General features: G+C 57.9%; 1 protein-coding gene across 2 annotated transcripts in view; it reads left to right on the top strand.

Annotated features, from left to right (window-relative positions):
• Positions 1-376: 376 nt before the first annotated feature.
• Positions 377-15,230, top strand: part of LMX1B (LIM homeobox transcription factor 1 beta) — a 77,809-nt gene continuing 62,955 nt past the window's right edge. For both annotated transcript variants that reach the window (XM_058302359.2, XM_058302358.2), the window contains exons 1-2: positions 377-555; positions 1,357-1,543. In XM_058302359.2, the coding sequence (XP_058158342.1) occupies positions 417-555; positions 1,357-1,543 (326 nt within the window). In that variant the 5' untranslated portion in view covers positions 377-416. The remainder of the gene's footprint in view (positions 556-1,356; positions 1,544-15,230) is intronic.

The raw sequence follows: 15,230 nt of genomic DNA, 5'->3' as shown, positions 1-15,230 counted from the left end.
GCGCCCCCCCCCCAAGCCCGCGGGGCCGCCCCTGCACCCCCGCCCCCTCCCCCGCCCGCCGCCGCCGCCGCCGCCGCCGCCTCTTCCCCGCGGCTCGCTCTGCCGCCGCCGCCGCTGCTGGGCTCCAGGGCTGACAAGCAGGTGACAGAGAAGCCGGCGCGCGTGGCTGCGACTGCCCGGGAGAGAGCGGCGCGGGCAGCAGCCGCCCCGGCCCGCCCGCACGACGCCGGGGCCGGGGGCCAGCGCGCCGCTCCACGCTCGCCGGGGGCAGCCGGCGGCCCCAGCCGAGCCCCAACCCCGCGGGGGCCGCGCCTCCCGGGCTCCTGGGCCGCGGCGGCGGCGGCGGCGGCGGGCGGGCGGGCGGGCGGACGGGCGAGCAGCCCGGCCGGCGGGATCCGCAGCGCGCCCCGCGCCCCATGGATATAGCAACAGGTCCAGAGTCGCTGGAGAGGTGCTTCCCCCGCGGGCAGACCGACTGCGCCAAGATGTTGGACGGCATCAAGATGGAGGAGCACGCCCTGCGCCCCGGGCCCGCCACTCTGGGGGTGCTGCTGGGTGAGTGCCGGGCCAGACTGTCCGAGCGGTCGGGGCAGGGGACAGGGGCGTCGTCCCGCGTGGACACAGGCGTCCGGGCCAGCAGATAAAATGGATTTGCAGGACATGGGGATGCGGAGACAGGACTCCGGGGTGATCACCAGAAGGGCAAAGGGCATGCCCAACGGGCCCCCTGAGAGGACAGAGGTGTGCAGGGACACCAACCTGGAGGAGGGACGGCGGGACAGCTCCAAGCGCCACCCAGCATCCTAGCGGCCTTAGGTTCTAGAGCTGCCACTCCTGGCCAGTGGAGGAGGCGGGTCTCGGGGGTAGTGGAGGACCTGAGTCCTCACCTTGGCGACTTTGGGAGAGGTGCCAGGTAACTTGGGGAGAGGGACTTCTAAGAGAAAAATATCCCCCGGGCCACCCAAAACCAGAGGTCTTGGGGAAACTGGGGACAGAAGACCGTGATCGCCGCCGTGGGGTGTGTCAGCCAGCAAGCACCTCAGCCTGACCTGGCCCGTCTCGGTCCCAGCCGGCCGCCCCGCGCCCTGCTCGTTCCATTTGTATTAACAACCTGGCTCTGAATCTGCGGAGAAGGGGAGAGCGCAGCACCGAGCCCGGGCTCGAGGCCCATGGCCTCTCCCCGCCGGAACCCGCCGGCTGGGATGAACTAGCCCGCGGCGGCCGGCGGAGCGCGGGCGGCGCTTCTGGGCCCCTCGCCCTCGGGGCCGGGGCTGGCGAGCACCGCGCGGCTGGGACTCGGAGCCGGGGGCTGGCGGGGCGGCGCTGACGGCCCGGCTTTCGTCCTGTGCGCCGCAGGCTCCGACTGCCCGCATCCCGCCGTCTGTGAGGGCTGCCAGCGGCCCATCTCTGACCGCTTCCTGATGCGAGTCAACGAATCGTCCTGGCACGAGGAGTGTTTGCAGTGCGCGGCGTGTCAGCAAGCCCTCACCACCAGCTGCTACTTCCGGGATCGGAAACTCTACTGCAAACAAGACTACCAACAGTAAGCGCCTTTCCTCCTCCTTCTTCCCCACCGCCGTCCTGCGCTCGAGCCCCGCAGCCCCGTGCCGGGCCAGGCCCGCCGCCGCTCGCCGCCGGCTCTGCACACCGCTGGGCCCCGCCGCTCCGAAGGCTCGGCGGCCTGCGCGCCTCGCGGCCGGGGCGTACCATCCCAGCCTGACCCGCACTGGCGGGATGGCCCGGAGCCCCGGAGCGGCCCCTAGGTGCCACCGGCTGTTCCACAAACCTATGCTGGCCACTGAGTTGGGGCGCAGGAGAAGACACTGGACACCTGGGGGACGATATGGCTGTTCTGGGGCAGGGCGCGTCCCCACCGAGGGCTGAATTGGGGACCTAAAATTGATTTCCAAACGAAAGAAGTGCCTTTTAGGAAGCCAGGCCCTGACCTTGTGCTTTCTTAGTGAAGGGCCAGGTTTATGTAGGTTTGGGATTCCTGAAGCAGGGTGCTCGAATGTGGGGGTGCTGAGTTGGCCTGAGCAGCCAGGGAGGCCTCCCTCCCTCCAGGCTCCCTGCTGCACTTTCAGCCCCTGATGGAGAGAAACGAGTGTCCATCCTCCCCAAAGCGTTCCATGTGGAAATTTTGCACTTATAATTTTCATCGATTAGAGAAGCAGAAGCTACAAAGAGGACCTGAAAAGAGGTCTGGGGCTTCCTGTGGGGTGGGAAACCAACAGAGCTCAGCAGACCTTGTTTCCTTGTGTGTTGGGGGGCCACGTTCGCCCTGGTATAGCTCAGGCTTTAGGATTGAGGCCAGAGACTATGGGCCCAGCCCTTCCTGCTGGCCTTAGTTTTTATTTGAGACTGCAGATTTGTATGGCAAGGGGCTGGGGACAGATAAGGGTAGGTCAGGTCTTTTGCTTTTCAACTACTAGGTTTTGCAACTGGCAGTGACTAGTGGGGAAGCAAGGAGGGAGAAACAGTCTTCCTCCTGATCAGGGGGTGTGGGCACTCCCAGAGGTATATGGTAGAGACAAGTGGCTGCCAGTAAGGACTTTCTTTCCAGTGAAGCCCTGAATACCTTCTCAGATGGGGCTGCAGCATGGGCAGGCTGCTCAGGAAGTTTGGGGCTTAGAGTGGGCCGTGTATACCCAAGTGTCTGAGGAAAGGCTGGGCTGCCCGCATCTGGTACTGAGAGTGCAGCCTACCTGCTCTGCCCAGGGACTGCCCCCAAACGCAGGGCTGGTGGGAAGCTGGAGTAGTTGGGATCTCCATTCCTGTCTCCTCAACTGCTTGGCTGAGGCCTGGGAATAGTGGGACTGCAGGTAAGAGCTCAGAAGGGTTCTGTGTGAGCCCTGAGCTAGCATAATCTGACTGGCCTAGCAGGAAACAGGCGCAGGAGCTGCTTTTTTGTGCCTTTCTCTTCCTGCCAGCTGGGGGATCTGTGGGTAGGAATTGGGGTCCACCTCAAAGGGTCAGCTCTTTTGCTGTCCCAGAGCCTATCTGAGATCTTCCGCCTCTGAATGGAGTACCCCAGATTTAGGCACAGAGCAAATGATTGCGTTTGTGCTACACCCTGGACTGATGTGATTGTAGTTCCAGGAGAGAGTGAGGCCACCGGTCAGCTCAGCAGCAGCCGGGCATGGAGCAGCACAGATAAAATGGGAAAGTAGTTTGGTGTAGATGGGGGTGGAGGCTTTGGACCAGTGCAGGACGCTGCCCCTTTGCAGAGTACACCCACCTCCACCCCACCTGTGCCCTTCACCCTCCTCAACTTGCTTGATCCCAAACTCAACTCTGTGGTGCCACTGCCCACCCAGCCCAGCCACAAGCCCCATGACTCAACATATGGGGACGGGGGGGTAGGAGGTCACGGGAAGTGGAAATGGACCTTTGACTCATTTGTGCAGTTTTTGGGAAAATACGTTTTAACATATTGGAAGACCCTGTTCTACCTTGTATATACGTTTCCTTCCCTGTTTGTGGAGTGGCTCTTTAAAGCAGGGAAAGGATGTCCCGTGGTCCTTCTACGCTCAAAACCATAAAATCACAGTATATGAGTTGAATATTGTCTTGGGGTGATGTGGCCAACCCCCTCATTTTACAGAACAATTAAATATCAGTGACTGTTTTGTCGAAAATATATTTGTTTAAAAAGAAACAGAGAAAGTCTCCAGAGGCTGCTTCTTCAGTGCAGTTGGGGTGTGTTTGCCAGTGAATTCGAGCGCAGAGCAGAATTTGCCCCTGAACCGATGCTGGGTCTTGCCGGCGCCAAGTCCACAAGGGCGGGCTTGGTTCACGCCGCTCCGGGTCTCCTCCTCCGCCCTGGCTCCCTTGTTCTTTCAATAACACCAATTAGGTATCTGCACTCGGCAAGCCACTTGGGTGTGCTGGGGGAGGGTGGTGGTGGTATTGTTACCAAGACAATCCTGGGGACAAATACCCCAGCGGGTCTCGCATCAGAGTTTCACAGGGAGAGAGCTCAGCGAGGCAAGCAGGCGCTCACTGGGAAGCAATGTTCTTTGCACAATAAAAATACATTTCACGATAATTTTTTTAATAATTGGAGATGCACATTTATTGCTCTGTACTTTTCAGAGGGAATGGAGGCAAGAAGGCGCAGAAACAAAATGTGCAGTCTTGATTTTGTCGAGACTGTGTATCAGCCGGATGGGGAAATTATCCCCCCTCCCCTCCCACCACCACCACCACGAACTTTTGGAAAAATGCGCCCTCGCTGAGCGTAGAGCTGCGGGGCTCGGTCCTTAAAAGAGGTTGCCATTTTTACTAAGCGTCTCTTCCTCCTCTTTCGATTTGTTCTCAAAGATCCCAAGCACCCAGTAGTGCAGTTACTTTACGCACGACAAGGGTGATTAATTGGTGTTCAAGCCCATTTAATAGTGTCTGATAAAATCTACCCTCACGTTCTAGACGGGCAGAGCAGAGCGCAGGCCGCGGCCTTTGGCCATTTTCACGCATAATCCGAAAGGTCCCCTTTTCTTCCGTGTGTGGTTTGGGGGGGGCTACTTCTTTTTTTTAAAAAAAAAGGCATCGGATGTTCCCTTGTACCCAGAGACTCCAGCTCCTTTTTACCGAGTTCCTTTTTTCAGACAGAAAACCCGGTTCGAAACCGGGAGAAAACATGGCCTGCAAACGCAGATCGAGAAACCTTTCTCCCTCCTCCAGCGGAGAACACATGAAAGAAATGACAACAGCTCCCCCCCCCCTTTTTTTTCTTGGCGTCTTGGCCAAATAGAATTATGTAACTCTCTTTTCTTGCCGTCTGTCTCTCGTCTGGAAAAGGTTTCTATCCTGAGGAGGTGGCGAATTCCTGGAGGAGGCTCCGGAAGGGGGGAGGGTCGGTGGGAGAGTCCAAAAATCTGTCACAAAATGGAGTCTAATCGCTTGTAATATACTCCCAAATTTGGCGACCTGAGGCTGGCTGTGTGAGCGTGAGCCTGCGTGCGCGGAAAGACGCGGGGCTCCTGCTTCCGCGGGGCTCCAGCCGCGGCGTCTGTGGAGCGCAGACACGGTGCCGCTAGCCGAGATTGCCTGGGGCGGCCTGGCCTGCCGGCAGCACCGGGCTCAGGGTCTCCGCTGAGCCGGCGAGTGTCCCCTTGTGCTGCTGCCCAGGTAGGATGCGCCCACCTCGGCAAAAGGGGGCTGGCGAGGCTTTGATTGAGTTTCACAAGTCCCCTGAGTCCTGGGGTGATTTAAAAAAAAAATTCCCCCCTAGTTGGCACTGACTCCAGTGGCTCACCCGCCCGTTCTTCCCAGCATATTCTTTTCCTTGGAAGTGTTTTACACCGGGCAAGGCCTTCCCGGGAGGCTCACCTCTCCTCCCAGCACTGAGTACCGGCAGAGTGTGGTGTGGCCCACGGGGAGAGCAAAGTCGGGCTCGGCCTTTTCTAGCTGCTGCTTCTCCCAACTTGAGAGATCCTCCGGAGGCCTTGCCTCGCGGTGCGCGAGACCCGCGACACCCTTTGCCCAGGGGGTGCTGCAGCCGGCATGGCCCCCCAGCCGATTAATTCAGGTGTGTGGACATCCCTGCCCAAAGCCTGGGCCAGAGGACCCGCCCTGGTAACGGGTCTGCGGGCAAGGAGCCAGTGCCTTTCCTGGGGTCTCAGGGCTCCCGCTGCCTGCCAGGTCCGGGGACGCTTTGACCCCTCGGAGGACACCTTTCCATTTAACCCCAGCACCTTGGCTGCAGGCAGGAGGTAAGTGAAGGCCTTCCTGATGCTGCAGCCGCCTGCTGCTGAAGGGAGGCATTAGTCACAGCTGACTCCTGGCTCACCCTCTATTCCCCAGGCACTAGGCTGGTGTGGCTTCATTTGTTTGCCAGATTTTTCTCGAGTGGGGGAAGCAGACTGTACAGATCCCCTCTGGGGTATGTGACTTGCGACTCTCAGCTCCCTCCTGCCCCATCCATCGAGTAGAGGAGGGAGCCGGGCTTAGGAACCACTCAGCCCTGGCACCTACCTGAGCCTCTTGGGTAAAACGGGTGCCTGCCCACATGGGGGGAAGCATTCTTATATTCGAGATAATATGCCCCAAAGGACCTGGAGTCTTGCCGGGCATGTTATTAATACTCTGGAAATTATTGTTGTTACTATTATCACCATCAGCATGGCAGGGAACTCCTTGTCTCCAAGGACACACAGCTAGACTACCCACGGGCTCCATTCCTGGGGTGAGGCGGCATGCTGGGCTAGCCATGAGCCTTTACACGGACATCTGGATGAGGGGACCGTCTGGTTGGGGGAACTGCTCCCTTTGCCTGAGTAGGTCACTGGGAGGGCCCTGCCTCCCTAGGCCATGAACAGAAGAGCTTGAGTCAGACCTGCCACTCAGCAGCTGTGTGATCTTAGCCAAGTGGCTGCCGGTCTCTGAGCCCTGAATTTTCCCATCAGCAAATTGGGGGTGATGAGATCACTCTGCAGAGTGGTTATGAGATCACATGGGACACCTGGCACTTGGTGGACCTTCTCCATAGGATCCAGTATTCTTTCCTGCACCTCCAGAAATTGGAGAAACTTTTGATTGCGTGGGTGAGAACAAATGCCAACTGCGTATTATCAGGAAGGGCAGGCAGCAGGGTGGGCCTGACTTCCTGGACTATTTCCTCTGGGGGCAGGGGGATGGAAGGTGGTCGAAAGCAATGATATTTCCATGGGGGGTGGGGGGCGGGTAGGGAACAACTGGAATCTCCAGGGTCTGTGTAGTTTGAAAAACGTACTCAATAATACAATTTCATATGTGGAAAACCGTTCATGCTCATTGTTTTTCTTATTCCAACAACAGAAAGTAAAGCACAACTACCATCTCGAGGCTGATGGTGGGATTCAAAAGAGGGGGAGCATGGGAAAGAGATCCCAGAATTTGTATGTCTCTCAAAAGGAAGGTGAGGTTTAAAAAGTCAAGAAAAACCAGGCAGGAGGTCTGAAGGACCTTCCAGCACAGGCTCTACAAGCCTTGGGAGGTGGGGGGCCATGGTGGGCTGACAGTGTTACCCCAGGGAGCTTCTCTGTCCTGTGACTGTGGGGTTTAAAAGAAAAGGAAAAAATCCAGTCCTGCTTTGGCATCAGTTAGGCTGAGAGATGGAAGATAGTCTCAGTGGCATGAGTCTTAACTTCCAGTGTGTTGGACACCACAATCAGACCTCAGCTTTGGGGAAGGGAAGGGACTAATGGGTCGCTCATCCCAGGAGCCCCCTGTGTGAGACGTCAGCCCCTTGGGGGTGCAGGAGGCTCCAAGGCCCTCATCTCTCAGGCAGACCCAGCCAGAAGCCCCCCTCCCAGCCCCCCCCAACCCCCAGATTCTGTGCTGATGGCAGCAGAGAGCAAAACCCAAATTACATATATTTGTTGCCACTGCAGCCAGGAGCGGTGGTGGTGAGGTGGGGGTGAGGCTGAAAGCCATATTTGAAAAAGTTGATTCACGAAGGCAGAGGAAGCGAAGTGGCAGACGTTTGCCATTTCATCGACCGGCTGGTGTTCTCCATTCATGTCATAAATGTCTCCTGTCATTCGATGCCAAAAGCAACATGATTTGGTTCCCTGGTGGCCTATAGGGTTTTTCTTTTTTTTGCAGTAAATGTTTATTTGTTAATAATATACTTTAAACAGCCTTGCCTCGACCTCAAGTCTCCTGAAGCATCCATCTTCTCAGAAAAATCTTTCAAAAGTTTGTGTAATTTGGGGGGGAAGGTGTAACTGATGGGGCAGTGAAGGGCCTGTGTTTGCTTTCACTACTGCTGCAGCATGGAGCAGTGGGGCATAAGGGGCCACTATGCTCCGAGTGGCAACTTTCTTGGGTTTCAAGCCTGGCTGACAGCACTTCCTCGCTGCCCTTTACCTTTGCTTCGCCTGATGAGTACAAATAAATTTCTGCATGGGCCCTTCCTTTGTTATTCCCCCCGGGCAGTGTTGTATCCATTCTGTTCAGTTTCTTGACTGGCAGCTGCTAGGCTTGCCCTGCTGACCCTGGGGCCCTGGAGGGACCTGGGGAGCATAGGGTTCTAGGAGAGGTGTGGGTGCATTTGGGTGGCTTTGTCTCACGTGGACACCCTTCTCCGGCAGCCTGGGATCAAGTGTGCTGGCTGACGGCAGAGCCCTGGGCTGGCCTGGTGCAGGGTGAGCTAGGGGGAAGTGTTTCTGAAGGGAAAACCTGGTTCCTGGAGTCCGCTTCCAGAAGAAACAAAGATGTTTGCCTCCGGGCCGGCGGGTGCAATGAGAAGCTTCCCCAGGAACTGTGAAGAGGTTGCCCGCTGAGGACGGCCCTGAGGGCTGCCCAGAGCAGGAGAGGCTCAACCGGACTTGACAGGGACACGGTGACCACCGAGCCGCCGAGGAGAAGCCGAGAAACCGAAAGACCGAACAGAGCGCACCAGGCGCAGGGCCGCCAGGGGTCCCTCCCCGGCGGCTCCCTGCCCGGGTGCTGCAGCAGTGATGACGGGAAAGGAGGAGCAGCGCTGGGTGGGGATACGCTGGGTGTGACTGCTGTTCCCTTTCTCCCGCCTCCTGCTTTCCGTGGGGACTTGGTGACTGTTGCCATGTGACTCCCAGATTGCCATAGTTACGGGGCTGCCGGGGTGTGGGCACCAGCCTGGGCCTGGAGCTGCACAAGCCTGAAGAGATCAAGAGGACCAAGGTGCCCTGCAGTCATCTCCTCCAAATGGAGGGGACCTGGGTGGGGCACGTGTTCTCAAAGGACTGAGCAAGAGTGTTGGCGGTTACAGATTGGGGTAGAGAACCCCTCCATTGCCCAGTGACACAGGCCTTTGGAGAAGGGCTGACAGTCTTCCTGAGCCTCAGTTTTCCCCTCCATGAAATGGGGCTAATGGTTCTGGTATCGCAGGGTTAGTCTAAGGATAAAGTTGTTTTTTTAAAAAAGTGCCCGCCTGCATTGGGCATTCATGCAATGTAGGTTTCCTTCCTTCCTTTGGGGAAGTAAGCCTCTGGCAGCCGGGTCTGGCAAGAATGTACTGTCTGTCCTGCGTGGGAGGCCAAGAAAGTACAGCCTCCTAAACAAGCCTCCTGGATGGGTCTTGCCCACCATCCTGCTCCTCAGCTGTAACCCGGCGCCTGTGTTTTAAAATTTTTCCCCTCTGGCTGGCTGAGACTGCTCCTTGGAGGCCGGTGGCAGCCTGGGGATGGACTTCCTTTACCACTGAGGCATGTAGTCCTGTTTCTCCCATTCATAATTCTCTTCAATTTCTTGACCATCAGCCACTGGACCTGCCCTGCTGACCCTGGGGCCCTGGAGGGGCTGAGGGTTCTGGGGCTTCGAGGGTCTTGCGCAGGGCCAGTGTAGGTGGGAACATTCAGGAGCAGAGCCCTACTGCCCCAGGAGTGAGGGGCAGGCCACAGTAGTATATCTAGAAGGCAATGGAATTAGCATATGTTGTGTGCTTGCTGTGTGCACTGACTTTACAGCCCTAGCTCCGTTTACAGGTGGGGAAACTGAGGCATAGGTAGTTAAGTAACTTCTCCCAGGCCCAGATTTACTCTGTAACAGATTTTCTCCTAGGTGGGTGCAACCCTGAAAGACAGACTCCGTAAGTCCTCAAATCCTGACCTTCTGGAGGCCCCAGATGCCCACACTGTATGGGACATTTTGGTTCCTCTTAGACCTCACAAACCGGGGGAGGGGAGAATGCCACTGCCCAGGGGGCTGGACTCCCCTCCCTGTGCGGAAATACCCCCTGCAAGGGCCAATCCTTGCCAGAGGAGGAGAAAGGTTAGAATAACTGCCTGCCCCAGACTGGAGAGCGTCCTTCGCCCGCCGGGGCGCGCAGGCCGGGTCGGCTTTCAGCAGCCTGCGTCTGCGCCCTCCTCCAGGCCCCCACCTCGGCGGGTTCCTTCCTCGCGTTCCTCTCCCGCGTGGGGCAGCTCGGTGCGCAGGCTCCTCGGCCCCCGGGCTCCTCGGCCGAGCCGCGGGCGCAAGCGGTGGTTGATGAATTTCGGTGTCACCAGGGGTTTAGCCCGGATTTGGGAACCGCGCGCTCTAATACGCGCACACGGTCCTGCCCTTTCTAGAGCGCAGCCCTTTCACCCAGCCGCTGATTTATGAAGGAATCTGATCCGGGGACGGGCTGGGCTGGAGCCGGGAGCTCGGGCCCCCGCGGCAGCCTTCGGGCTCATTCGCATTTCAGGGGCCCCTGGCGGCTGCGGGGGCTCCTGTCCTGGGCTGGGCTTGGGACGCCTGGCCGGGAGGGCACTCCTGCCGCCCAGGACGAGCGGGTTCCTTCGGAGCTTCCTCAGCCCGCTGGAAGGGAGCCGGGCTGGCGGGGTAGAATTCACATTTTAATTCGGAGTTGAGCAAAGCCCTTGCCCTCCCGAAGACCTTCTCCCGCAAGCCTAAAGCCGCGAGTTCGGGAGGTTTGTTTATCGAGGGAACATAAAATAGAAAAACAAGTCGAAGACCTTTTTGCCGCCCGACAAATGTGCAAAGTCTCTTGGCTCCTGGAGGCGGTGAGGCGACCCCAGAGCCGAGATCCCCGGCGTTCTGTTCGGCCGATCCCAGCCCCCTCCCTCCAGCGCCCCGGCCGGGGTTGTCGGGAGGGCGGTTTTGTTTTTTGTTTTTTTTTCAAATTTGGTTTGCAGGGGGGAAATGTGGTTGTATCAATCCACAAATATTTACTCTTAACAGACTTGTATCTGTGGAGATTTCGAACAAAGACAGTTTAGGGGGATTACAAAAACCCTAAACCCCGTTTTTCTCCCGGACTTGGTGCTTTAAATGCCAATTACAGGCGAGCCATATCCAACAGCAACCAGGGGAGGCGGGCAGGGCTGGCGAGGGGGTGGGGGCAAGTCCAGCCATTAAATGTAACTTTTCATTATGAAAAGGATTTCACCGGTTTTATCTTCTAATAAGATTATGTCACGGACACAAGTACCTAGGATGGTGCTGAGTGACAAGGCTCTGTCGTTTAATCAGAGCCTGCGCCGCTCAAACCGCTGTGCCCTTTGTCCCACCGAGTGAACGACGGAAACTTGCCGTTCTAATCCCCTCATTCATGTCAAGCAGAGAAAAGAAGCCGAGCACCTTACAACCGTGTCCCCCCACCCCTTCCGAGGGCGGCGGGAGGAGGGAGGCTCCGGCCCTGTAGTTCCAGGCTCACTCGGGCCTCTCCAGCCCGCCGACCGTTCCTGGGGTGGGGGAAGGGATTAGCTTTGCGGGAGCCTCAGTTGGCATCATCAGGAAAATGGGGCAACGGACCCGCGAATTAGGGCAGTTTTTTTTTGTCCCCATGGACGGAGAACACGGCCCTGCTCTTTCCTCATTTTCAGGAAAGGTGACCCTGCGGGGACGCACATCCCTCCCCCCCCTCCCCCATTAAAGCAGGGTGACAAGGAGCCAGAGGCTGAATGGAAATGCTAGGCTTGGGACCCTCCCCTGGGCGGATTTCGTTGGATGCATGGGACTGAGGTCGCGGCACGCCCGCGAGCCTCCAGAGTGGGCCATTCCGGGCTGCGCGCTCAGCCCTTTTCTTCCGAGGGCGAATTCCTTTGTTCAGCCCCGTGGAAACCCGCTTCTCCTCCCGGCCCGTGGGGCCTTTATTCTCGCCGCCGCCGCCACCCTCGACCCACCGTTTGCAGGTCTTTCCTGCGGCGCCCGGGCCGCGCAGACCCACCCCGGCGCGCCGACCGGCCCTCGCCGGGTCGCCTTGCACAGACCCCGGCTGCCCGCTCTGGAGGCTACAACGACAGCCCGCGCGGCGGGCGCCCAAAGCCCGGACGTGAGCCACCGGCGTTCGCCTCGGGCCGCAGTGAGTAGCCGCGGGCGTCGGAGAAGCGGTTGCGCGGTTCCGGGTCGCTGCACCGGCTGAAAAACCCGAGAGCAAAGCCAACACCCGACAAACGAAACCAGTGCGCCTGCGGGCTCCGATCTGGGTCTCTTCGGAGGACCAGGCCGCTGGACCCCTGCGCCCGCTCCCGGGGTTTTAGCCCGAAGGCCCCAGAGTCAGCGGAGCCGGAAGGGGGAGTTCGGAGGGATTTGTTTCCAATATACTCGGCTCCTTTTAAAGCTCTTAGGCTGTGCTCTGGGGGTGGCCTCCCGGGGGTCCCAGCGCATCCTGCACCACTCTGGGGACGCGCGGCTGGCGCGGTGTCCTCCCTCAGCGAGCCCAGGCTCTGGGCGCAGGGGACGAGGCGGAGAGCTGGGTGTCACCTCGTAAAAGCGACAGGCAAAGGCTATTTTATGAGAAGGGAGAAGGGCAGGAAGTGATGCTTCCATCTCCGGTCGCCCTGGGACGCGGAGCCCCTATCGAGGGAGCCCGAACCGGGCAGGGACGACTGGGGAGATAGGGCAGGGTCAGCGATAGATGAATCGGGGGTCTCAAGCACGAGGCCGGAGCGACCGGTGCCGGGAAGGGAACGGGCGGACCCGGGAACCAGGCGCAAACCTCCCGCGCGGCGTCCTCTCCGGGAGCCCGCTCTGCCAGCCCGGACTCCGCCAACAGCCTCGGCCCTTCCTCCCAGGCCCGGGCGGGGGAGAGACTTTCTCCCTCGAAACACTTGATACCAACTTTGTTTTTTTGGCAAGAAAAATAAGTCTTGTTTGGAGAAGGGGACTGGGGGAAAAGGGAGGGAGAGTGGAGCGAGTGAGGGAAGGAGCGAGCTGGGGCAGAGCAAACTTTGCGGATTAGGTTTCAGCGCCTGCGCCCCACCCCCACCCCGCAGTGGTGATTTGTGTGCGGGGGTCTGTGACCCTGCTAGGCATCAAACGGCCCGCGGGAACCGGCCGAGTTCAGAGAGACAGTGGGCAGAGGGGCGGCGTAAGACAACGCAGATGGTTCGTATCAGCCCTGCCCGCAGCGCCCTGGGCTCGCAGTGTCCGCTGGCCCTGGGCATGGCGTCCAGGGAAGACGTCTCAGTCGTGGGGGAGGCCACTGCCTGAGCACTAATAGGGACCCGGAGAGACGGCAGTCGACGCCCCGTGGGCTCTGGTCCAAAGGAGTCATCATGGCTGGCGTCACCAGATTTTCCTGCCTCTCCCAAACGGCCAGAGCTTCTCCCCATCCCTTCCTGCAGGCTGCTGGGGCTCATCGAGGTCCCCGTGCACCCCTCTCCAGGGCCCTTAGTTACCTTTTTTCCTCAGGGCTGTGCTCTGCCGTCAGCCTGCCTACCATCAGGGTTTTGGGAAGCCCCCACCTCCCTCTGACTCATTGACGCATCCGTTCACTCTACCCCACCTTCTCTGCCCACTTTCAGCCCTTCTGCTGGACCTGGGCTAACTGTGAGGGACTCTCCTCTCTCCTCCTTTCAGCCCTGAGGGAAAACAAGGAAGAGACTCACTTGCTAAGAGCCTTCCTTTGGGGATGGCGGCCCTGCCTGGTCAGGGTAGGAAAGACTCTTTGCCCCACCAGTGCTGTCCCCTAGGTGGCCAGCTTTCTCCTCTGAACCTGCTGCCCGCTGCCCAGAACTGGGGCAGTGCCATTAGCTCCAGCAGGCCCAGACCTCCCTGCCCTGAGCGCCAGGGACTGGCTTTCTCCATGGCCTCCAAGGGCTAGCCTCAGTGACCACAGCAGGGGTGCACTACGGCCATCCCCCCAGGGCCTTGGGCTGCCTTAGAACGTCCCAGCTGAAGGGCCCTTCAAGATCCTTGTAGATCCATGGAGGGCCAGGACTTGCCCAAACTTACTGAACTGTAGCAGAGCGAAGGTAGCACCCCCAATCTGCCTGCTATTAGGCTAAGGATCTTGGTGGCAATTCCACAATTCCTTCCAGAACTCTCTCGCAGACTGTAGCCTTAGCTGTCGTCTATTCTGTCCTCTCCGGGCTAAGGTCACTGGGAGGGGGGAGATCCTTTCATCCTGGTTTCTGAAAGGTGGTAGCAGGCGTGCTTTTGTGAGGAAATTATTTTGAGAACTTTCTGGATAGCATGGAACCATGTGAGTTTGGGAATTTTATATTCTAAATTGGGACATTGAGGAACAAGAGCTAGGTAAGCACAGGGCCACATGCCTTTGTCCCTCTCTTCTTCTAGTCTGACTCTCAGGCACCCTGAGCTGGCCCTTCCTCTCTACAGTGGATCATGGGGAAGCCAGCAGCTTGGCCAGAGCCAGAGAGGGCCAGTGGACTGGCGGGACCTCTGAGACTCCATCTCCCGGGGTCCCTGCCTTGGAGGAGCAACTGGCTGGGTCATGTGTGCATGGAAGTCACATCTGTCCTCCACATGCTGGAGGCTGAGCAGAGGACATGTGGTTTGGGATGTGTTATCTTAATCATATTTATTAGCCAATCCAGGAAGGGGGAAAAAAGGAGTCTGATATGTTATGATTCGGCAAAGATCCCCAAATCCACACAGTGACAGATTGGGAGAGGCCTCCAGCAGCAGCCAGGTTTCGGCTGGGATTGGGAAGTAGCTTTGGAAGTTCTGTGAGTTGTTCCAGTGCGATGGAATCTCCATGCTTTAAACAACACTTACCGCTTTCATTTTCCCAAACAGAGATCTGAAGCAAAATTAATTACCCCGCCTTGACTGATAGTTGTTCTGTTGGAGTATGGTTCTAATCCTTATTAACATTCTCTAAAGTCAGGCATGAAATATGACTTTTACACCACACTCTTTGGCATATGTTTTTCTTTTCCAGGATATTTTTCCAGGCTATCTCCAAGCCCCACTGCTGTTCATTATTTTTGCCATAGGTCTAAAGTTGCCAGTCCCGCACAGAGCATAGCGAAGGGGAGGGGGGGGGGATGTGGAATGACACATCTCTGCTCATGATGCAAATTGCTTCTGATTATTGAGCTTTGAATGTTTTCCCCCATCCTGTTTTTAGTTTAAAAACTCCAGCATATTTACGCTTGATGGTGTCTTCAATTAGGTTAAGGGGAAAAAAGCAGGGGGTTCCCCTTTCTATAGCACTATGTAAAGAAAATAGTTGTTTTGACCACAAAATTACCGTCCAAACCTGGTTCTAGTAAAGCTAGCCCTGCTTTGACAAGCCAGCAGGCTGGGTGCTTTTTTCTAAGCATTCCAGCTGCTGGGGAAACAGACGGGAGAGGAAGCCCACAGAAGCCTGGGTCCCGCAGGGGACTCGGGGCCCCTCTCAGGAGCTCACACTTCCCATGTTGGAGCTGCAGGAGGAGGACTGACTGCAGGCTTTCCCACAGGCTGGCCAGACCCAGAGCACGACGACACGGGCAGCGGCAGCAGGAATCGGCACAGCTGACACTTGCTTCACCCTCACGGCCTGTTAGGCACCGTTCTAAGCACGTCACACT

Source organism: Dasypus novemcinctus, chromosome 8 (genome assembly GCF_030445035.2).
Source record: "Dasypus novemcinctus isolate mDasNov1 chromosome 8, mDasNov1.1.hap2, whole genome shotgun sequence".
In the NCBI taxonomy this organism is placed as follows: Eukaryota; Metazoa; Chordata; class Mammalia; order Cingulata; family Dasypodidae; genus Dasypus; species Dasypus novemcinctus.
The sequence above is the reverse complement of the archived record's forward strand: the minus strand, read 5'-3'. Positions and strand labels throughout refer to the sequence as shown.